Raw genomic sequence first — 22,812 nt, forward strand, 5'->3', positions numbered from 1 at the left:
CTAAATCCTAAGCGTGTGGAGCTGGGTTATGGGAAGAATTAGAAAGTTTGGGGAAGTGGGCTGGGGGAAGCCTGAAAGATGAGAATACCAGTAAGGACACAGTCAAGGCCAGCTGTGCGGTACTGGGAATCGGGATGGGGGGATTTATGTGACCATTGGATAAATAACTTGTCTGAATTCCTTTTCCAAGTCCTAAGACTTTGAAGCTAAGTTTTAAAGTAACTAATTAATTTGGTAAAGGAAATTTCAAAATAGCATGGTACTCTGGCTGAAGCCTGGCCTTTTCTGCCCACTTTTAACCAGATTTGCAGTGAGAATTGCAAGCAAAAAAGCTGAGCAGAAGGATTTGAAAACTGTGCAGTCTGGCCTAAAAAGTAGTATAGAAAGTTGTAGACATAAAGGATGTGGTTGTTAAATCAATGGCATTTTCAAAGACGCCAGGCACTTTTTTCCAGGATATAGGAAGCATGCCTTAAGAGCATGTGTGTTGCTAGGCGGTGGTGGCACACACCTTTAATCCCAACACTCGGGGGGCAGAGGCAGGCAGATCTCTGTGATTCAAGGACAGCCAGGGCTACACAGAGGAATCCTCTCTCAAAAAATCAAGAGAGAGAGGGGGGAGGGAAGAAAAAGAAAGAAAGAAAAAAATCCTTCATAGGGTTTTAGTTAATTCCAGATGTAGTCAAGTTGACAACCAAGAATAGCCATCGCAGTGTGGTAGGAACTGACCAGACCCAACCCCCAGCTGTCCAGGATGTAAAATTTAAAATTGTAGACTCATCTGAAAGACTTGGTGGTGGTCTGAATGGAAAGGGCACTGTTGAGAGGTGTGGCCTTGGAGGAGGTGTGTGTCACTGGGGGTGGACTTGGAGGTTTCAGATGCTCAAGCCAGGCCCAGTGTCTCTTTCTTCCCATGGCCTGCAGAATCCTGACATCGCTCTCCAGCGCCATGTCTGCCTGTGTGACACCATTCTTCCTGTTCCCACAGTAGTAGACTGAACTCTGACCTGTAAGCCAGCCCCAATGAAGCGTTTCCCTTTGTAGGCATTGCCTTGGCCATGGTGTCTCTTCACAGTACTGAAACCCTAGCTAAGACAGAGTCTCCAGGCTCCCTGCTTACACAGGAATGCCCAGGGAGCTACTTCCCCAGGTCCATGGAGGGCCATCTACTGCTCCAGTTGGCAGCAGAACTTGGCACCATCGCTATGGTGTAGGCAGGCAGAATCCAGGCATTTCAGACTCATGGAAGTTTCTACTCATTTCAAAGGGAAGTCTGGGAGGCCAGGCAGCGTGGCAAGGCTGAGTCATAGACAGCAGTCCCTGAGCAGGTGGTGTTGTTGGCAGTGACAGGAACGGAGAACTCAACAGTGGATGGAGCCAGGGCTGCCCAGTAGACCTCAGGTCAGTGTGAGACCATGTGTGCCCTGAACACCAGGCATGGGGAGCAGGGGTAGTGCTTGTTCTGCTGAGTGTGGCCTCTGGTCTATTCTTTTTTGGCCTCACTCCTCCTGTTCTTGCCTTTAGAAGGGAACTGTTTTCGTATGCTGTGCTGTGTTGGTGTAGGTGATCCTTTCCTGTTTAGCATGGCTGAAAGCCAGCTAAGAGTTTGCATTAAGTCTCACAGAGACTTTTAGACATTGATGAAATTATTAAGACCAAGAGCCTGAGAGATGGACTAAATGTATTTTGCTGTATGAGATGGCAATGAGCTTTGTGCTTTAAATGTTTTCTTTTATAAGAGTTGCCGTGGCCATGGTCTCTTCACAGCAATAGAACACTGACTAAGATGGGTGAATTTTTTTTAATGGAGTCTCATGTATCCCAGGCTGCTCTCAAATTCATTTTGTATCACAGGTGGTTTGAGTTCCTGACGCTCCTGCCTGTTTCCCAAGTACTAGGATTACAGGCATGTACCGTCCTGTCCAGTCTGTGCAGTGCTAGGGACTAAATCCCAGGACTCTGTGTGCGCTGGGCAAACTTGGTACTGCCTGAGCCACATCCCTGGCCCTGGGGATGTTCTAACGTGACTACAAATGTCCATCACAGGTTCCTGGGTTGAGGCCCAGCTAGTGACATTGGGGTTGCTCTGTAAACCTTAGAAAGGAGACCTAGCTGAAGTAGGTCCTTGGGATGCCCTGTCCCTGGTGCCTAACTGTCCCTTTCTCTGTTTCTTTTCTGCCATGATGTTAGCTGCTTCATAGTGCTGTCTCTACCATGAGGGGAGAAAGTGATCCTTTTAAAGTTGTTCTCAGAACACGAATCTGTGGACCCCAGGGTCTTCTAGTCTGGAATCCTTCTAGCCAGAGAGACACAGAAAGAGCAGGTGCCTAAAAGTCACATGGGTGAGGAAGAGTCCTCAGGCCAGCAGCAGAGGGAAGAGCCCCTGGAAGGGGTGACAGAGCCAGCTGAGCTGGGTGAGCCCAGAGCTGGGTGCCAGCAGAGAGAAGGAAAGGAAGTGAGGGAGCAAGGACAGCAGCCATCACAGATGACCGCTTCTGTCCACAGGAGCAAGAATGCCCCGTCTGGACCATAGAGCAGACCCCTGTTGTGCTGCTCACACGAGTAAGGAGCCTGCAAGGGAAAGGAAACAAAAAGGTTGAGCTGTATCCACCCTGCCTTCACATCCTTCAGTGCATGTGGACCAGCCCACCACGGCACAGGCTACAGCCGCAGTGAGAAATGCAGGGACCAGGGAATGGAACCTGCAGGACGAACCTCCTGCTGCAATCTAAAATCCCACTTGACCCCACTACGTACTCATGACCATAATCGAGATGAACAACACAAGCTAAAACTCCAGCCTCAGACCAGTGTGCATGGCTGTGTCTTCCCTTAGCTCCTGGATCATGTAAGGTCCCTGTCCTGCAGCCACTTCTTAGTAGTGATCCGCCTAGCAGAGCCACTGCCCACATCAGTCTCCCCTGTGGCTTCCCATGTATCGTGCCTGGCACTTGCCCTGCAACGAGAAAGAAAATTTAAACCAGTGACCGAGACTCAGATCTTTCCCCTTGTAGCAGCAAAAAGTTGGCATTCCTAAGTCTCATTATTTGCTGTTTGTTATTGCAGGTGCCATATGTTTTATCCTGTAGGTAGTCCAGGCTAGAAAGGAGCCATATGTTTTTTCCTGTCGGTAGTCCAGGCTAGAAAGGAGCCATATGTTTTGTCCTGTAGGTAGCCCAGGCTATAAATATTTTTGTGACTTTGTTGTTGTAGTTGAGTTTTTCTGATTGTTTTTGAGACAGGGATGGACTCCTATGTAGCCTGGGCAAGCACTGTATTCACTGTGATGAGGGCTGGACTTGAATTCCTGCCTCTGGCTCACAAGTGCTGTGGTTAAAGGCAGCCTAGATTCTTTGCTTACTTGGTAAAAGTGATGGCGAAGTTTGGGTACCACCTGTCTACACTGGAGACTGCCTGTGAACCAAGTACAGGAAGTCTCCGTATTCAGCCAAGATTTGTGGTTTGTACAAGCCTGGTGCTTCCTGTCCCCAGTGGCTTTAGGTTGCCGCCATTTCTCTGTTACTGTCCCTGCCTCAGCTCTCCTTGCATAGGGACATTACTTCCTGCAGAAGCCCAGGCCTCAGGCAGGACTCAGCACATGATGTGCCCTGCAGGCAAGAAACTAGCACACCAGCAGCCAAGCACATGGTGACCATCAGAGTGTGACATCCAAAGTGAGGCTCCAGTGACACACTTGTAGCCCTCTAGGGTCACACTTGACACAGCGTGTGCCCAGTGAGCTCAGGCTGTCTACACTAGCTGTCCCACAGCCTGGCCCAGTGGGCCACATGGGGCCTCAGAAGTCCTGATTCCTCACTGTTTTGATTAGTAGCATGACTGGATTAGGGAGACACTTAGGGCCAGTCTTCAGGCATGTTTCCAGAGACTTAACTGAGGGAAGTGTGCCTGACGTGGGCAGCACCCTCCTGTGGCTGGGTTCCCATTCTAAACAAAGCTAGAAACAGGAAGAGGCCCCGAGCTCCTGCATTCCTTTCTCTGGCTCCTGGTCCATTGAGACCGTGCCATGCCTTCCTCACCAGGATGGACTGTCCCCTCTCCCCACAAGTCACTTTCTGTCAGGTGTGCAAAATCACACAGTTCCGTGACCGTGCCATGCCTTCCTCACCAGGGTGGACTGTCCCCTCTCCCCACAAGTCACTTTCTGTCAGGTGTGCAGTCATGGCACCAAGAAAAGTCACGAGCACAGTAAGGATCACGAGGGACTTTCCTGTGATATAGTAAGCACCGAAAAGGTTTACTTTAGTCATTTTTTTGGAGAGAGAGAGAGAGAGAGAGCGTGCACCAGAGGGCAGCCTTAGGTGTGTATCATCCTCGGGATACAGCCCACTACTTGGCACTCTCCATGGGTGCTGGGGGATCCTTATGCTCTCAGCAAATGATTTATCAGCCAAGCCCTCCTCGCAGCCTCTTTGTTTTGTTTTATGAGACAGGAGCTCATGTAGCCTAGGCTAGACTCAAACCCACTCAGTATAGCCCAGGATAACCTTGAACTCCTGGTGTTCTTGCCTCCACCTTCCAACTACTGAGATTATAGTCTTGTTCTACCAGATCTAGACTTAATAATCCTTTATTATCAGATTTGACCTGGGTTCTGGTTATTTTAGAAGCTTTGAGCTTCCCCACAAAGTCATGTGAAAAACACGTGGGCTGAGGATGAACTTCGTGGTGTTGGCCCTCAGTTTCTCCTCTCTTTGCAGGTTGCCCGGCTCATGGAGATGGGATTTTCCAGAGGGGATGCCTTGGAGGCCCTGAGGGCCTCAAACAATGACCTCAATGTGGCCACCAACTTCCTGCTGCAGCACTGACCTTCAGCCCAGCTGTTGAATGACAGGGGTGTGTCCCTGCCAGCACAGCAGACTTGGCACAGAGTTCTCAAGAGGAGAGGGTGGTCCCCACCTACACTGTCCTTAACTCCAAGATGGTTACCATTGTAGTATCAGATAAGTTTGCCATTAAATTAGCATGTATTTTCTATCTTTATTTTTTTACTGGGCCTTTCTCAGTTTGGAGAATCGTCTTTCTCGACATGTTCAGATGCATGACAGTTGCAGGCTTCTGTGGCAGTTTTATAGCACGCAGATGGGGAACAACTGTCAAGATGCTCACAGGGAGCAGTCTGCTTGTCCTCAGTAGAGGGACCGGTCATGTGACCTCTGATCATGTGACCTCAGGAAGGCTATGTCACACTGCTCTCTATGGACTATTTTTTCCTTAAATACGTGTTCACATCCCAGTGGCTGTTCTACCCACACTGCCCAGATGTTCCTCCATGAGGGAGGAAGCAGGAGATGAGCCCTCTCTACCCTTGGGAATCTGGCCCTACTCCTCCCTGCTCTCAGTAAAAGTAACGATCCGGTGCCAACTTGAGGCTCTGGAGTGCCCCATCATACTGAGCTGGGGGTTATATTGCTTAGAATGCCCTGCTGTGGCCACTCAGGCTAAAGGGTGAAGCAGAGTAAAGGGGCAAAATGAGCAAGGAGAAAAGTTTCTTCCTGTGGAGCCTGCACAGAGAGCACAGAGCTTGATGGCCTGGCTCAGCCCAGGAGAGACGAGCTAGCTGTCCCAGCCTGCCCCACTTGGGTTAACCTGCTGGCCCCTCTGCACACACTACAGCCCTGCTGGGAACAGATTCCCGTGGGTGAGGAATACCCCCTGTGGGACAGTCGTGGAGGTAAAGGCAGGAGGGGCCCACTGTGAGCACAAACAGCTCTAGGAGTTGATGGCTGTCCCGTAAGCAAACTGCACTGGGTGTGTTCTGCAAATGAGCAGCAATGTGTCAAATTGATGCAAATTTAGGTGTGTGATACTTACAATAAAGTTTTTATGTGTTTTACTTTCCCCGTCATTTTTATTAGACTTCTCTAAGTAAAACGTCATTCTAAGTGATTCCACCAAAAATAAAAATGGACCCAGACTACTCGGGCTTCTTGAGAAGGCTGAGGGCCTGTGCCCGAGCGTCCCCTCTGTCCCTGCACAGTCCCCGCGGGCAGCGCTGAAGCTGAGCACTCTGAGTCGGGGACCCTGCTGCTGCCACCACCCGCTCAGCGTGTGAGGACAGAAGCCACCTTCCTTTGCTGACAGGGCCATGTGACACTGTCCTGAAGATAGGAGTGTGAAGTGGGACTCTCGGAGACCCACCCTCTGTCACTGCTGAGACAGGGAGCCACAATCCAGACACACTCTGTCTCTTGGTTTTCTCACCTTCATACAGTAGCCAAGCCAAGGGAAAGCAAGCCTTGCCCACAGCCGCAGCCTCGCTGCATGGGATCCAGTGAGAGCCTGGATTCAGGAGGGCAAGGGATCCCTGCTGAGGGTCAACAGTCAAGTGACACCCTCCCCCCAGTCAATCTTGGGAACTTCCTCCACAAGTGTGGCTGCCAGGCACTTACCTCCTGCAATGCCTCCTGCACATAGCGGCACAAAGTTTACCTGGCAAGACTGAATACCCGAGAACATCCCCACCTTGTAGGATACGTGGAGATCTTTCAGGTCCATGGCACCCACAAAGGAAGACTTGAGTTGATGCCCCCCAGAGAGAAGGATCAGCAAGCTGTCCGATTGGGCCTACAAAAGCATTAAGGCCGTTGGCTCTGTGCGGGTGGTAACAGATTGGCCGTTTTCAGGCAAGCAAATTCCAGACTGAAATAGGAATTTATCCATAGTGAATAAATGCGTCCTGTGGCTGTATCCGTTACCCGGTGCTGTTGACAACGTACCGTCACAAGCACCTTTAGAGTTTGAGGAGGGGAGGGCACAGCTGCAGGAGCACCGGCCGCAATGCTGGTGCTTAGCTGTCTCTCTACTTTATCCAGTCCCTGGGATGGTGCAGCCTACATTTAGGGTCCATCTTCCCTTATCAGCTGGAATACCTGGGGCGTTTCCATGGTGATTACAAATCCACACAAGTCAACGAGGAAGATTAAGGAAACCCTGCCTCTGAGGTCCCAGTTTAACCAGATAGCATAGGATTAGAAAACAGCAACTTCAGGCAAATCAAACACAAAACTATCATCCCAGTGGCATTGGGAATGCTTTCTAGGTCCCTGGGTCTGTGTTCTAGAGTTGTTCTTAAATTGAATGGCAGTATCTAAAACCACAAACTCCAGCATCTCACACGGCTAGCAAATGGTGTATCATTTGTGAAATATGTTCATTCAGGTCCCCTAACAGATGTAGTGTTTTATGAGGGGACAGACCCAGAACGTTGGCTAAGATTGAGCCCAAAGCAAAATTTTATTCTGACTTCTTAGATGAGGGGAGCCAAAAGCACATGAATTTGTGACGCTCCTTACTATGGCTATGTCTAGCAGAGAGCCAGTCCCAATGGCTAGATTCTGACGTTGCCCTCACTCTATAGCAATGAGGACCAAGGCAGAGGATGGAGGCTAGATACCTAGGGGAGAGCGTCAGTCTGGGAAGACGTGAGGCTGCAGAGCTGGGCTGGAGAAGAAGGGGCTTCTTAGGGGCAGAGGATAGAGAGAAAAGGGCGGATGCACGCCCGGCACTGCAGGAGGCTGCAGGGTCAGCAGAGGGCAGCCCTGTCGGGGAGGGACACAGGCAAGGTAGGGCAGCATGGTGGCAGCAGGTCGTGCGTGGGGGCCATGGCTGGAATAGGAGGGAGAGTGCCTTGGTTTTCTCCAAGCAGAGAAAGCAGCAAGCAAACCAAGCCTCTAGCAGAGGGGGAGGCCAAGTCTAGGCCTCCTCCTATCCCACAGGAGATGGGAGATCCATCTTAGAGGGCAGGAGCTGACTGAGCCATGGTTTGATTATCTTAAAAGTTGTTAAAAGGGGGTAGAAAGGAGGTGGGGGAGGGAACAGGAGAGGGGATGGAGGGGAAACTGGTTGGTATGTAAAATAAATTTAAAAATTTAATAAAACAAAAAGTTGTTAAGAGAAAGAATGTGAAATGACTCAGCGGGTAAGAACACCTGAGAACCAACTCCCAAAAGCTGTCCTGTGACCTCCACATGTGTGCTGTGATGCGCATGCATACACAAACACACAGGCACAGACACACACACAGAGACACGCACACAGAGACACACAGAGACACACAGACACACACACACACACACAGACACACACGCACACACTCAATGTCAAGGGTTAAAATAGTGTTAAAAGAATAAAGCCAGGTGCCTGCTCCCAGTTTATCTTATTTCTGATTGTTTGTGTGAATGACTTTCAAAGTATAACAAGTGTCAGATTATAAAATTTTCTAAATTTACAGTTCAGAACCATTCCAATGTGTGAAAAACTAACTTGAGGATCTGGCTGCTTCTAGTCTAGCAGGAGGGAGTCAAGGTCTGCCCAGGGTCAAGGGCCACCCCAAATATGGCATAGTCTGCTGGCTCCAGCCTCAAAGTGAGGCCTCGTCATGGGGCCTTAGGTCAGGGGTCTGAGTTGGGCCATTTTGGGGAATTCTAGAACCTCAGTGAAGCATGGGGCCATGAGGTGAGACACTGAAACTCCTATGGCCGAGTGCTATTCTCCTTTAGTCCCACCCCACACTTTTGCTCCTATCTGGGGCCCTCGGTGCATAAGTGTTCAGTGAGTGAACAGCTGAGGTACCGTCCCTGCCCTCCAGGCCATCACCACCACTCTGATGCCAGGGGAACTGACTAGAAGCTCTCCCGTCCCGGGATGTGCACTGGTATAGCTGACGTGTATATAATTCATATTTTGCTGGGCAGTGTGGCACACGCCTTTAATCCCAGCACTTGGGAGGCAGAGGCAGGAGGATCTCTGTGAGTTCAAGGCCAACATCATCTACAGAGAGAGTTCCAGAACAGCCTGGGCTAAACAGAGAGACCCTGTCTCTAAAAGCAACAAACAAACAAACAAATCCTATTTCTTTAGTTAGTTATGAGTATGGGTTTGAATGTGGTGTTTATTTTGTCTTATTTGGTAGGGTCTCAAGAAGCCCAGGCTGGCCTCAAATTCTCTACGTAGCCAAGGATGACCTTGAACTTCTGAGCCTTCTGCCTCCACCTCCTTAGTGCTTGGATTACAGCTGTGTGTCACCACGTCCTGTTCATTCCGTTCTGGGGCTCCAACCCAGGGCTCGTCTCCACTAGGCAAGCTCTGCACCAGCTTTCTTCCCCAGGCACCAAGGTGTTGTGCTTTTTTTTTTTTTTTTTTAAGACAGGGCCTTGCTACTTAACCCAAGCTGGCCGCAGAATCCCAGCAACTCTTGTGCTCAGCCTCTTGAGTGATGTGGCAACAGGCGATATTCACAGTCCACACCGCAGCACATCACTGAGATCCAGTCAGGGTTTCATTATCAAACTGAGGGCCGAGTGGACCATCGGGGTTATTTCTTCCGGTTCCCCACACCATTCCTAACCCCTTTAAGTTGTCACCTTCCTGTTTTCACAGCCATTTGCCGGCACATTCAGCTCGGCTCTTAGGGAAAGCACCCTCCTTTTCCCTGTTCTTTGGTGCTCAGAACCGAACCCATGGTGTCACACGTGCTAACTGAGCTGTGGTTCCCACCCTCTTCATTTGCTAGTCATCCGTTTTCACAAAATCAGAGCGGCTTCAGCACAGGTACAGCCATCTCTGGTGAGATCTGACATGCAGAGAACCAGCTGCCTGGGTCAGCTCAGCAGTCACAGGCCACTATCAGGCCTTATCCGTCCACTCCCTGTACTGGCGAGTGAGCGTAGCTCAGAGAATTCCCATGGGAGGCACAATGGCCGGGAGAATGGGGCAGTCACATCTCCAGTGAGATTTGAGGCCAAGCAGCAACGCCTCTTCATTAGCTGAGGGTCACAGCCACTCCCAGTTCCTGCCATTGCGCATGCTATGCGCCCAGGAGTCCCCACCCAGAGAGGACAAGATGTTTGATCATCAGGACTGCACAGGACAGTGTTCCAGAACCATATCCCCCGTCGGGATCTTCCGCCCTTCTCTGGGTTTAGCGGTTAACACTGTGTGGCCCCCAGTCCCACTGCCTGCCCCTGTGTAGATGAGAGTTTCCCTACAGGTATCCCAGAGGAAGCACACAGGTGACTGGAAACAGGCCACTCACACACAGAAAGAAAGACATCAAAGCCAGACAAATGGCAAAACCTGTGGATTCCTGGGGAAACAGGTCTCTGACACACTTACGGCTCTTGCACGCACCGTTCGCCTGGTTCTCGGAATGGAGGTCTTGCTAACGTCTTCGTCGCACAGATGAAGGCAACATCCAAAACCGCCAGTGACCTGCTGGGGATACCCTGACTCCATCTGTCGGTACTCCATCCAGCGAGGTCCCTTCAGTCCACCTGCCTGGCAGGAGAGCAAACCTCTTCACAAGGGAGGCAGGTGTTTGCAAGAACTTGACCGCTCCAGATTGCCTGGTCTGCAGCCTCTGCCAGAGCAGGTGTGCACCTGAGTCTGCGCAAAGGACTGTGGTTACCGCTGGTCTTGTCAACATGCCCCACACCCGTGTCTGAGTGAGTGAATGCCAGCAATGAGAAAAAGGATACAACGAAAGATAAGATTAACAGACTTCTGCAGAAGTGTTCACCAGAACAGCACTGATGAACAAGCAAGAAAAGTCAACTCAAGTCTAGAAGAAACTCAGTCTGGAAATGGAGGGCACAAACATGGCTGGAGAGAACAGAGCTGAGCCGTACAGCACTGTAGGACGGACCCTGAAGCCGGCTAGCCTTTCATTCAGGGTATCTAGAGGACACCAAAAGGTCAGGCTCCAGTATGTATCAACCTACTCTAAATGTCACACATCTGCACACATGTGTGCCCCCCACAGATCCCCCCACACATTCGCAGCCACATCTCTCTCTCTCTCTCTCTCTCTCTCTCTCTCTCTCTCTCACACACACACACACACACACACACACACACACACACACACACACACGGTGGGGGTGGAAGGAGGTCAGCAGTGGAGCACTGGCCTAGCATGTACAAGGCCTGGGTTTAATCCCAACCACAGCAGAAGAAAAGTCAAAGCATTTTCCAAGGCCCTGTCAGTCAGCTCAGATTGTCGTATCCCAGCATGGAGGGGCTTCCAGCAAGGGGAGTGTCCTTGCAGTGCTAGAGGCTGTGCAGCCCAGACAGAGATGCTCACAGGGCTGTTTCTGCTAGAGATGGTGTCTCTCTGTGCCCTCGTGTGGTCCTTCCTCCATACCAGCCTGCGTCCATCTCCCATTCTAGTGACTTGGTTTTAATTCACATCTCTACAGTCTGCATCCCTAAACATGGTCACACTTGAGGTTCTAGCATTACAGCTCTCATGTATGAATTTGAGGGGACAGCATCAAGCCATAACAGCTATCTGAAGTAAGACCCTGCTATGACAGACATTCAGTACTCCACAGGCCCTTCTGTTCTCACAGACTGTATGGCGTGAGAGGCCTTCTCCCCAGTTCTGCCCAGGCCTGAGGGCTGCTGTCGGGACCCAGGGATGAGGAGCTTAAGTCTGTCCCTCACATGCTTTTTTTATTTTTTAAACTATATGTATATGTGTGCATGTGATGTGCCTGCACACGTGTTACGGATCAGTACATGCCACGCATGTGTGTGGAGGTCTAAGGACGACTTGGAAGAGATGATTCTCTCTCCCATCTTACATGATTCCTGCAAACACCTTTGCCCTCTGGGGCATCTCTTAGGCACCAAGCTTGTTTCTTGAACACTATATTCATGGTTTCTTAATATTTAGAAATGCTAATAAGCTAGAATCTGATTTTGAGGATAAAAGACATTCCAAAAATATTTTTAATTACATGACTGCATAAATGACCCCAGTTACATTTCCCACTAAGCCTGAGAGTCCAGGTAGCAGTGTACAGTGTCTCCCTGGCACTCCCGAATACATGTCTCCTATGGTGATGGCAATAAGAATGGCCCCCATACTCACATACATTTGAATGCTTGCTCACCAGTGGCCTTGTTGGAGGAGGTGTGTCAATGAGGGTGGTTTGAGATTTCAAAGGCCCTAGTCTCTCTGCCTGTGGATGATGGTGTAGCTCTTACCCACCACTTCTCCAGCGCCATGCCTGTTGTATCCACTACCATGCTCTCACCATGATGATAATGGACTAAACCCACGGAACTGTAAGCAAGCCTCTAATTAAATGCTTGCCTTGGTCATGGCGTCTCTTCACTGCAATGGACAGTGACCAGGACACCTCCCCACCCACAAGCTGTCTGTGAAAGACAGGCTTCACAGGCAGCCTCTCCTTAGTGTCCTGGTCCATGTCCTTCCATGCAGCCTCCTCACTGACTCCATCCCTAAGGGTGTCCAGCATGGCAGTTTCTCTGAGGATCTCTGTACACGCTCCATCACAGGAGGAGGGATGTCATCATACCCCCACCTGAGACTCCAGATATTCCACCAGCTTCCTGTGGCCTCTGGAGGAGCAATAGAACTAAAATGGGGGGGGGGGGGTTCCTATGCAGTTTTGAGAAGGTTACCAAAGTTCTAGAGATCTGAAGCTTTCTTTAAACTTCTGTAGTAGGAGGCCATTTGTTTGTTCCTGGATGCTCAGCCCCAAAATAATACAGAATAACAATACAGAAACTGTATTAATTAAATCCCTGCTTGGCCTATTAGCTCTAGCTTCTTATTGAATAGCTCTTACATCTTAATTTAACCCATTTCTATTAATCTGTGTATCACCATGTGGCTGTGGCTTACTGGCAAGGCTCCGTCTGGCATCTGTCTCTGGTGGGGCTACATGGCTTCTCCTGACTCCACCTTCTTTCTCCCAGCATTCAGTTTAGTTTTCCCTACCTAGCTCTGTTCTGCCCTGCTCTGCTATAGGTTCAAAGCAGTTTCTTTATTAATCAATGGTAATCATAACATACAGAGGGGAATCCCACATCACCTCCCCTTTTTTGTCTAAATGAAAAGGAAGGTTTTGATTTTAACATAGTAAAATTACATATAACAAAACAAGTATCAAGAATTACAGTTACAATATTTATATCTACTTTATCTTTTATCATAATATGGAAAATTATAACTATCCTTCAACTCCATCAAAGACTCCAGAAGTATATAATATTATCCAATTTAACAGGAAGTGCATTATAAGCAACTTCTAAAACTCTAAAATTGACAGAGACATTTTGCTACCTGGACAGTCACCCAAAGTTCTTCTGCATCATTGGGGCATCCAATCTTCAGCCTCCAGGCCCATAGTATCCAGCAGACTTTTCCATGAAGCAGGAAATTTCAGACTGTTTCACCTATACTGGCAGTTTGTCACTCACTTTCTCCTGTGTCCTGCAGAATATCTAGCAGATTCTTTCATGAAGCAGGAATCCAAAGGATCGTCTCACCTTTAGGCAAGTTCAGCAGTCATTTTTCTGTGGGTCCTACATGTCCAGTTCATACAGTAGAGCATCAAGCAATCCAGGAAAGAGCAGTTTCTTGCCCATATGGCTAACCAACACCATAAGGAGCCTCTTCGGTACCCATCATCCTCTTGGAGTAATTGGTGCTGCCAAGAATAGATGTGTCTCACTGTCATGAAAAGTCCTAAGTTTTTAAAACATTTAAATCACATATTCTGTTAGTCTTTGAAAGGTTTGAAGAATACCTATCTAACTGAAATACATCGCTATATATCTAGAAAACCTAACTAACATGACTACAAGCTTGACTATTATAGATGACTATCTATTAACCTGCATTTAATTATACATTATAGTTTTTAATAAGCTGTACAAGCACAATACCTTAATCAAGAGCAGAAATAAACATACAACAAAATTGACCTTAAATTTGTATCAATAGACAGTTCCTTTATCAATCAATAGTAATCACATCATACAGACAGGAATCCCACAGACTTCCTTGGGCACTAGGTATACCTATGGTGCATATTAATGCATACAGGCAAAAAATTCATACATATAAATATTCTAAAATTAAAATTAGTTAATTAATTAAAAAAGAAAACACAACTTTCCAGGTTCCCACAATTGGAGAGGAACAGAGGCACGCACATCTTGAGGAACTCAAGACACCTCAGGCTGACCTGGTACGCTAAGTTAGTGTGCCCAAGGGTGAGATGGCCTGTCTCTCATCCAGGCTGCCACAAGCATCACACAACCGATCTGGCCTCCATGCCTGACCCTTCCACAGTCACTTGGCCAAGTGGGAAAGAAAGCTATAGTGAAAGCTGGTGTGCCTACCTCACAATCATGGCCATGCCCAGGAAGGTGGGGCTTTCACTGGGAATATGTTCTCTGGACAAAACCAAGGGCACTCAGAACATTTCAGTGTCTATATGCGGATTTGTGAAACTCCCTGCTGTCCCCCTCAAAATGGCAAGTGGTTAAAACTGTTGGAAGCTAACAGCAAAATTCCCTTGTACCCCTGCTAGCTGGGCAATCAGTTTAACCCAGAGAATATCATCCAGGGCTTCATTTCACCCCCTTGGCTTCCATGATCTATTCTAAGCTTACATGTGTGGGACAAGGACTCGAGACCCACAGGATCTCTTTAATGCCTCCACCCCACAGGACCGTTTTGACAGGGTCTGAGAAACAATGCACTGCCGTCTACCTCCTTACAGCCAACCAGTGCTTAAAGCAAACTCCTCCTTCCTGTCAACTGCCCCTTGTTGGTGGGGCTCCAAAGTAGTATGGGGCTTAAAGCTGGAGAAGGGGTGGGACCAGCTTGAACTCAGAGAGGGAGAGTATCTGGGAAGACCAGTGTTCAGGAATGGAGGATGTCAAGGGTGGAAGTGTGTCCCTCAAAGGGCACGATGAGCCCTTCATCCCTTAAGCTGTGGGTGACCTTAGGTAACAGTAGGCTGTCTGACGACATCATCTGTGAAGATGAGGTCATTAATAGGTCTAAGATGGCTGGCGTCTTTACAAAGATGGTAAATGCCACTGTGAACAGAAGTTCCCCAAAACACCAAGCTGTTACTGAAAGATCTAAGGACTGACTCTCTGTTGAGAACTGCCTGGTTGTAGCGAGCTGGAGCGTGACGGATACAGAGCCACATCTTCTTGGGCTGCCTTTTGTTCCTTTGCTAACTAACTGTTCGCCACCCGTCTCTGGATCTGACCCTGCACCTCTGACTTTGGTAGAATCTTCTGACTGTATTCTGAGCAGACCTGTCTCTTCCACCCAAACTAAGAATGTTATCAAACAGCCCCCATGACCTAGAGCAGAGGTTTCCCAGGCTTGCTGTAACCTGCCTACCTGATGCTCCCAGCAATATATTTGGGAAATGCCTGCATTTATGACTGCCTTTGTCCCAAGATGATCAAAGGTTGTGTACTCAGAAATGAAGCATGTCACTTGGGACACATTTAACCCCCATTCTCTGGCCATGTCATCTAGCCTTGCTCAGAATAAGCCCTCTCAGTTCCTCTGGAGTGAACCGTGTTCCGTGCCAGCACGTGTGAAAGTGTCAGGGGCAGAGTGGGAGGTGGGAGTGACATGCTGTATCGATATAAATGGCCACGATGGCCAGGGAGCTACGGGCAGCTAGGGCACAGTCCACATCTTGGTTTCAGGTTTCCAGCCCCAGAAACATGGAAAAGTAAGTGCCTGAGGTCTTAGGTCACCCAGTTCATGGCACTTCATGTTGCGGCTGCAGCAGACCAGCACTGTGGGAGCCATGGTCAGAGACCACAGGGGTCTGGCAGGGACCCTGGGCCTGCTACACTGTCTCCTGGCAACTACTTCAAGAGGATGGGTACGAATGTGATGGAACCAGTCTTTAAAACAAAATCTTGGCTCTGACAGGCCACGTATCCCAATTCATCACTTAAAGAGAAAGCTAGGTCATTTATTCAAGGAGACCACGTTGGTGAAGAGGACAGAAAAGGGAGGGGGGGGTCCTAGTGACCTTGAAACATGTTCTGGGAATCTGTTTGAGTTTTTTTTTTTTTTTTTTTTAAGACAGGGTTTCTCTGTGTAGTTCTGGTTGTCCTGGAACTCACTCTGTAGACCACGTTGGCCTTGAACTCAGAGATCTGTTGCTTCTAGTGCTAGGATTAAAGGAGTGCTCCACTATTGCCTGGCAGAAGCTGATTTTGAAAAAACAAAACAAAAAACAAAAAAGCATTGAGTCCTCACTTAAGTTTCGGATGCAGTATGGAGCCTGGCCTCTCTCTTTGTCTGTTTTAGTGTCCTTATTTGGGTCACGTGATCCACCTCTGCAGGCTGGCATGTTATCCACTGAGGGAGGACCTATGTGACCTATCTCATCTCCCTTCAAAGCTGGAGGCCCAGGGCTAAGTCATCGTGTGGTGAGGGGACTGTCAGAAGCATAGTTGGGCACACTTGTCGTTCCACAACATCAGGACTCATTGACTAATAATACATTCTCAATCTCTGTCAGTCACCTTGGTGTCTATGGAGAAGGAGACTGCAGGATTGATGCCCCATCCCCACCCCAGAGGTGAGCATCCACAGGAGGTGGGCTGATGGCCTCAGGCCACCTTGTCAGACTACAGTGAGACACTGATGGGCAGGCCACACTGACCAGGACTGCTCAATGAATTGTTCTTTCCACACCTGCCCAAATTCACTTTCTATTTGAGGCTAAATCTCATGTCCGGACCCCAAAGACAGATCCACTAAGTCCTTTTAGAGAGACTCATGATGTCCGATTACCCTCAATATGTGATCCAGTTTCTCACCTCTATCTCCATGTCTGAGCACCTCTGTCCACTTCAGCAGGAGTCCTATCAGAGCGAAGAATTAAGAACTCCTGGTTGCAAATGCTCAGACTCTGATAAATTACTTCTACATTCCTGCCCTTTGTCAAGAGGCCGCCGCTTGTCTGTGGAGTATTAACACAGTCTAGCCCTACTGACAGGAAGGACTGTGGGTACAGCCTAGCCGTACAGCACTTGCCTAGTGTGCAAAACTGTAACCTTGACACCGGAAAGAAACCTATGGCAAAGCCCCATTTCTCCTATTACAACAGCTCCTGCCTCGACCCTGCCTTTACCGCTCTACTCTTGGCTCTGGCTCTAAGGATCTTGCAAACACACTATGTACCCATAAACACACATGCATTTGCTCACTGTCTCACGACCCACCTGGCCCCCATCAGGATCCCATGGGTATGTAAGCTGACTTGAGTCCTCAACGAAACGATGACCCTTTGGAATAAGCCGTCTACAGAGCACACCCTAAGTACAGTGTCTGCCCTGAGCTTGCTGGCTGTGAGCAGGAGGGTGGCCCCTCTTCCACTATCCTTCCTTCCTTAAACAGGTTCTTCCTCAAGCCACACAGAGTTCAGCTAAGGGGGTCTAAGGCACAGTCAGTGCACCTTCTGGAAGCAAGCTGAGCGCACACAGAGCATCTGGCGCCCACTGGATAACTTGTTTCTATTTCTTGATTTCCTCTGGTTGAGACTAGCTGCTCAAGTGCCTGGCTCTTCCAGCAGTCCCCTCATTTTGGCTTTTCCTGTGGTTCCTCCTCAGGACATGCCACCTCCTAGCCTCAGCTCTGTGGGACCCTCAGAGTTCACTCATTGCTCCTGTTTACTTCCTCAGCCTGACGTCCTGTGCCCCTTCCCACTTCCCACAGACTTTCCCTGGAGGTCTTGCCACACAGCCCCTCCTCTGAAGCCTCCGCCCTCTGCAGGGTTTACAACCCCTGTCCCTCTTTGCTTGTTTGGCCCTGGACAGGAACTCACTGGACTCAGGTATTCTGTTTCTCCAACGAACTGAGCCCAGGGACAGACCTCCGCTTTTTCTTTCCCTTAGTATTTGGCATGAAACAGTAGCTCAGGATGCTCTGCCCCGCTGGAAGCCACAGAAAAGTCACACCCAAGGAGGAGTGGGTGGAGCCCTCATGACAGCTGTGGGTCAAGGGAGGTTGGCATGGGTTGAATAGTCACAGCGGAGCTACGAAACCACCAAGCTTGTGGAACCTGATGCCTCAGACGGGGGTCACCCAACTCTCAACTGGGGGCTTCTGCTCCATTACTTCTTGATGTTGGTACAGACCTCAGAAAAGAGACTACATCAGGCTGTGCTGTAAGTGCTTGTCCCAGACCTGCCAAAGGGATGCTCCTCGGCCCTGCTTTGCGTGCCCCTCACCTCACGGTTCTTCTCTCAATAGGACAAAATATTTCACCCCACTACCCCCGATCCCCTTCTGCTCTTAGGAACTGCGACTCATGGAGGCCTTACTAGGAAGTTAGTGTCTTGTCATTTCCTTCCCACAAAAAGCACCTGTCCTTTGAGACCCATCGAGGTGTGACTGGGAAGGGGCAATCGATTATTAATAATACAGTCACATGCGTGAAGAACTAAACGGGCTCCCGGAAGTCCTCTGAAGTGTCTCCTCCGAATACAATGCAGAGAACAGCTCTGGATACAGCAGCAGGTTTTGCTCAGTGGCACGTGACTCTGGGAATGACACAGTCTGCCGAGCAGGGCACGGTTAGGAGAGCACTACAGTAGTGGCAGAAAGGGGTGGAACCAAGAGCCACGGTGATGATGGGCATCTGCAATCTGACCAAAGGCCTTTCGGGCACCCAAGAAGTTCCCTGCTAACTTATCTAACTCACCGAGGGCATCAACACAAAGAGATGCCACACAGACCTGTTGAACAGACAGCCTGCCGCTCTCCTGTCTATGAATCATGGGAAGTGCCCATTTGCACCCGCCCTTTAGAACATGAATCCGTTCGTGGTGCTAGACTCTACAGCTTCCTCCCTTTACACTCCCGCTTAAAAAACAAACAAAAAGCCCGGGGACCAGCCAAGGTAATGTCCCTGCCACAGGATGCCACGTGGCTGTGACAGGGAGGGGCAGGGAGGAAAGTCGCCCCAGGAGGCCTGTTTCATTTCGGCTCCATTTCTGTGCCCCCCACAGGCCGAGATTCAGACCACGTATGTAACTATCGAGCCATCAGCATCAGGAAACTCAAGAGCAGCCACTACTCTGCTCTAACTGGGAGCAATGGGCCAGGTAAAGCATGAAGGGCTGTCTGGGGACTCACATATGCTCAGCTTTCGGGAGAAAAGGAGAGGGAGCTGGCCCTGGCTCCAGACTCCCTGGGGTGTGGGATTTGGGCAAGGCTCCTTAATGGAGCTGGGAAGACACATTCGCAACCCAGATAGGCAGACTCCAGGAGGTGCCGTTCACAGGGGCTGCCTCTCTTGCAAATTAAATTGCCTGCTCACCAGCAGGGAGAGGCTGGGCTGCCCTCTGGCCACCACCCCTTCCTTCTTTCCATTTCACAGAAAATGGTTTTTCCCACTATACCAGTAGCTAACAAACAAGGACTTCCTACAGTCACTGATTAAGACCGCGCCTCAGCTATGAGCCTGTGGTCACTGAAGGGTGGCTGTTTTCAGTTTCTTCAGAGGCTTGCTCCGAAGCCTAAATGAAGCACAATACTCCAGCAAGCCGCTCTGCTGCCTGGTTGGAATAGCACCTGCACGGTTCGCTGTGACTTGGCGTAGCCTCCCACACGCTCTGGAATATATGTCAATATATAGGCTAGAATATATGTCAATACACCCCCGAACTTGCCTCCTACTGACAGAGACCATTATACCCAATTCTCCCATATGTAAATTGGTACCCTAAATGTTGCCTCCCAAATTCCAGGTCTGTCAAAGATAACTTAGATTTAAAAAAAAAAAAAAAATCTGTTTTGCTGCAAATTTCCTTCCCTCCGCTGCACATAAGGAAGAGCTGAAGCAGGTTTTAGAGATGACTGACACACAGATCACAAGCTTCATTAAACAATGCCCTTCGTGCCCTTGTTAAATGGTGCCACCTAAGAAGCCCAAGAAAGGCAGGATGTCGTGGCATGCCCCTCACCCTGTGTACATTCATTATTCATGCAGTATGCACTGACTGAGTAGCCACTGTGTGTGTGAACCAGGTACACACCTAAGTTCATGTGTACGAAAGGGACGGCTAAGTACCTGTGTCCGTGCAGGTACATGAGCATCAGTCTGAAGAGTCCAGGCAAGACACACCAAGTGAGAGAACAAAACGTTTATTCCAGCCCAAATGAGGAGAGCCACCCAAGGAGAAAACATGAGTTCTAATTGCCCAGAGTAAGTGTTCCAAAATGGCACCCAAAGGGTCCTGGTTTTACCGTTTCACGGATCTAAGCTGGGGGAAAGAGCTGGGCATGTAGCTTCATGACAGTGTGCTTGAGTAGCATGTACAAGTCCTGGACTCCGTCACTCGCACGGAGGAAATGATAAAAAGTAGGATTTATTGATCCCTGACTAGCGTGATGGCGTTCACCTGTAACCCCAGAACTCCTCGGGAGAGCAGTGGAGGACTGGGAATCTGGTCCCAGCCTAGGCTTCCTATCAAGTTCAGGGCTAGTCTGTGATCCATAGAGTTTCTAAAATAATATAAAATATTACATGTAAAAGGGACAAGAAAGAACATAGAGCAACTGGAGGTAGAGAGCAGCCTAAGAGTTTCATCGGTCATCACTTACACATCCCAGCCTACAGAAGAAAAGGGTTTGGGTGAGTGTATTTCTTACCACTATGGCATCAAAGTCTCCAAAAACCTGTCCAGCTGGGGTATCTTGTCTTATGTGTCCTCCAGATTGAAGAACTTTGTGATCTCATTCCTGTGACATTTTCCTGTTTTTTTTTTTAATCTAAAAATGTTTTTCCAAAAATCCAAAAGTGCTTGCTCACATGAATGTTTGCGAAGACCTGGTGTCCACGGACCTCAGAAGATGTGTCTAGCCCCCAGGAACTGGAGTTGCAGACGGTTGTGAGTGGCCACATGGGTCTGGGAGCTATTTCAGTCCTCTTCAAGAGCGCCAAACTCTTAAACCATCTTAAACTCTAAACCATCTCTCAGCCCTCTAGCGACCTCTCAATTTTTCTTACTTTCCATCTTTGACCAAACTTTTCTCAGAGTTAAAGTTCTGAAGGTCCAGTGCTCATTTTCCACAGGGAAGAAACGGGTGAACGGATAGGTGACACCAGGTGTAGGCAGCTGAAGTCATACATGTGTGTTAAGTTCACGGTGTCCATTCCTGGGGCCATGTCTTTTCATTCCGCCCCCATGTTGGAATGCTGGAACACACAAAAAAAGAACCAACAAGTCCTGAGAATGCTCCTCACTCCCAAAGACCCTATGTTCTGCTTGAAGCCGAGGAGTCGAGGTGAGGATGACGACGATATGGTCGGTCCATGGCTGAAAATGGACGGAGACATTGCCATCAATGAGGACCTGGTAGAATTGGGTCTAATCAGCATTAAGTGCCCCTCTGTAGGGCATCTGTGGATGAAGAGAGAGTGCCCTCTTTGTTTCTTCAAAATTCAAAGTCCAGTCAAATTTTATCTTCGGGAATGTAAGCCAACCAGTTTAGTATAAACCAAGGGTCACAAAAACAGGTTCTCCATTGATTTAGCCATCGTCTTCTTCATAGTCATTCAGCCTGATTTTGACGGGCATTGCATAGACGCATCCGTTTGTTCACTAAAGTTCTGAAAAGCTTCATGGAGTCTAATAGTGTGAACTTAGGAGAAGCTGAGCCAGGCAGAGCAGCCTGCTGGGTCTGAGGTAGCCCACGATACTTCCGGTTCCTGGTCCCTCGCCCCAAGCACGTGGGGGGGCGGGGCTTGGCAGGAGCACTTCCGGTCCCTGCGGCTCTCTGGCATGGAGGCCTCCTGGTCTTCGCTGGTGAGCAGCCTGGACGCCCCAGACCCGCAGCTGCAGCATTTCGTGGAGGTGGAGACGCAGAAGCAGCGGGTGCAGCTGCTGGTCCATCACATGACTGAGCTGTGCTGGGAGAAGTGCATGGACAAACCCGGGCCCAAGCTGGACAGCCGGGCCGAGGTCTGTTTGGTGAACTGCGTCGAGCGCTTCATCGACACGAGCCAGTTCATCTTGAATCGACTGGAGCAGATCCAGAAGGCCCGGCCGTTCTTCTCGGAAAGCCTCTCTGACTGATCTCGGCGGAAGGAAGGTAGGCTGGGGAATGAAGAGCTCTGAGGGGATGGTGGTAGAAACCCTCAGGGCACGGCTCCCGCTTCTTCTAAGAATTAGGAATGATTAATTGTTTGGTGTTTGTGGGGCTTCAGGGTCATGGGGTTTGAGTTGTGGGTCGTTATTTCTTACCTTTGATAGCGAGGGTGTCTCTATGTAGCCCTGGCTGGCCTGGAACTTTGGCATCTGCATCTGCCTGCTCCTGCCTCCTGAGTGCTAGGATTAAAGGTGTACACCACCGTGCCTGAGGAACCAGGAGCTCTGGGTTGTGTTTTTATTTCTATTTTTTATTTTATGTGCGTGCGTGCGTGTGTGTGTGTGTGTGAATGTGAGCCACATGAGTGCAGATCTCATGGAGGCCAGAGAGGGCTTCGTGTGTGTGTGTGTGTGTGTGTGTGTGTGTGTGTGTGTGTGTGTGAGAGACTGTAAGCCACATGAGTGCAGAGCTCATGGAGGCCAGAGAGGGCTTCGTGTGTGTGTGTGTGTGTGTGTGTGTGTGTGTGTGTGTGTGAATGTGGATGTAAACCACATGAGTGCAGAGCTCATGGAGGCCAGAAGAGGGCTGCAGATCCCTCTAGCTATAGTTACAGGTGGTTATGAGACACCCAGTGTGTGTTCTGAACTGGGGTCCTCTGGGAGACTAGAAAGTGCTGTTAACAGCTAAGCCATCTCTCCAGCCCGTGAATCGTGTTGAATTGGCTATCTTGTGGACGTGATTGACAGATAAATGGAGAGCTGCAGAGGTATATGGGAGGCCTAGGGTTCCTTGCTGCTGAAGTTTGATAGTGGAGCTGCTTTCCATAATTTGGGACCGCACTGTGAGAATTCATTTTAGATATTATATTAGGGCAGATGTGGAACCAG

At 49.3% G+C, this 22,812-nt stretch overlaps 2 protein-coding genes across 2 annotated transcripts in view; both read left to right on the plus strand.

Moving 5' to 3' along the window:
* Positions 1-4,993, plus strand: part of Ubac2 (UBA domain containing 2) — a 158,651-nt gene extending 153,658 nt beyond the window's left edge. Inside the window, exon 9 of the mRNA XM_041669088.1 lies at positions 4,719-4,993. Within this exon, the coding sequence (XP_041525022.1) occupies positions 4,719-4,826 (108 nt within the window). The 3' untranslated portion in view covers positions 4,827-4,993. The remainder of the gene's footprint in view (positions 1-4,718) is intronic.
* Positions 4,994-21,618: 16,625 nt separating this feature from the next.
* The window catches only part of LOC121464348 (putative mitochondrial import inner membrane translocase subunit Tim8 A-B), a 31,934-nt gene continuing 30,740 nt past the window's right edge, over positions 21,619-22,812 (plus strand). Inside the window, exon 1 of the mRNA XM_041677256.1 lies at positions 21,619-21,928. Coding sequence (XP_041533190.1) covers positions 21,619-21,912 — 294 coding nt within the window. The 3' untranslated portion in view covers positions 21,913-21,928. The remainder of the gene's footprint in view (positions 21,929-22,812) is intronic.

The sequence above is a fragment of the Microtus oregoni genome, unplaced genomic scaffold (assembly GCF_018167655.1).
Source record: "Microtus oregoni isolate MIOR12 unplaced genomic scaffold, Mior012 000001F_ref0000356, whole genome shotgun sequence".
Classification (NCBI taxonomy): domain Eukaryota; kingdom Metazoa; phylum Chordata; class Mammalia; order Rodentia; family Cricetidae; genus Microtus; species Microtus oregoni.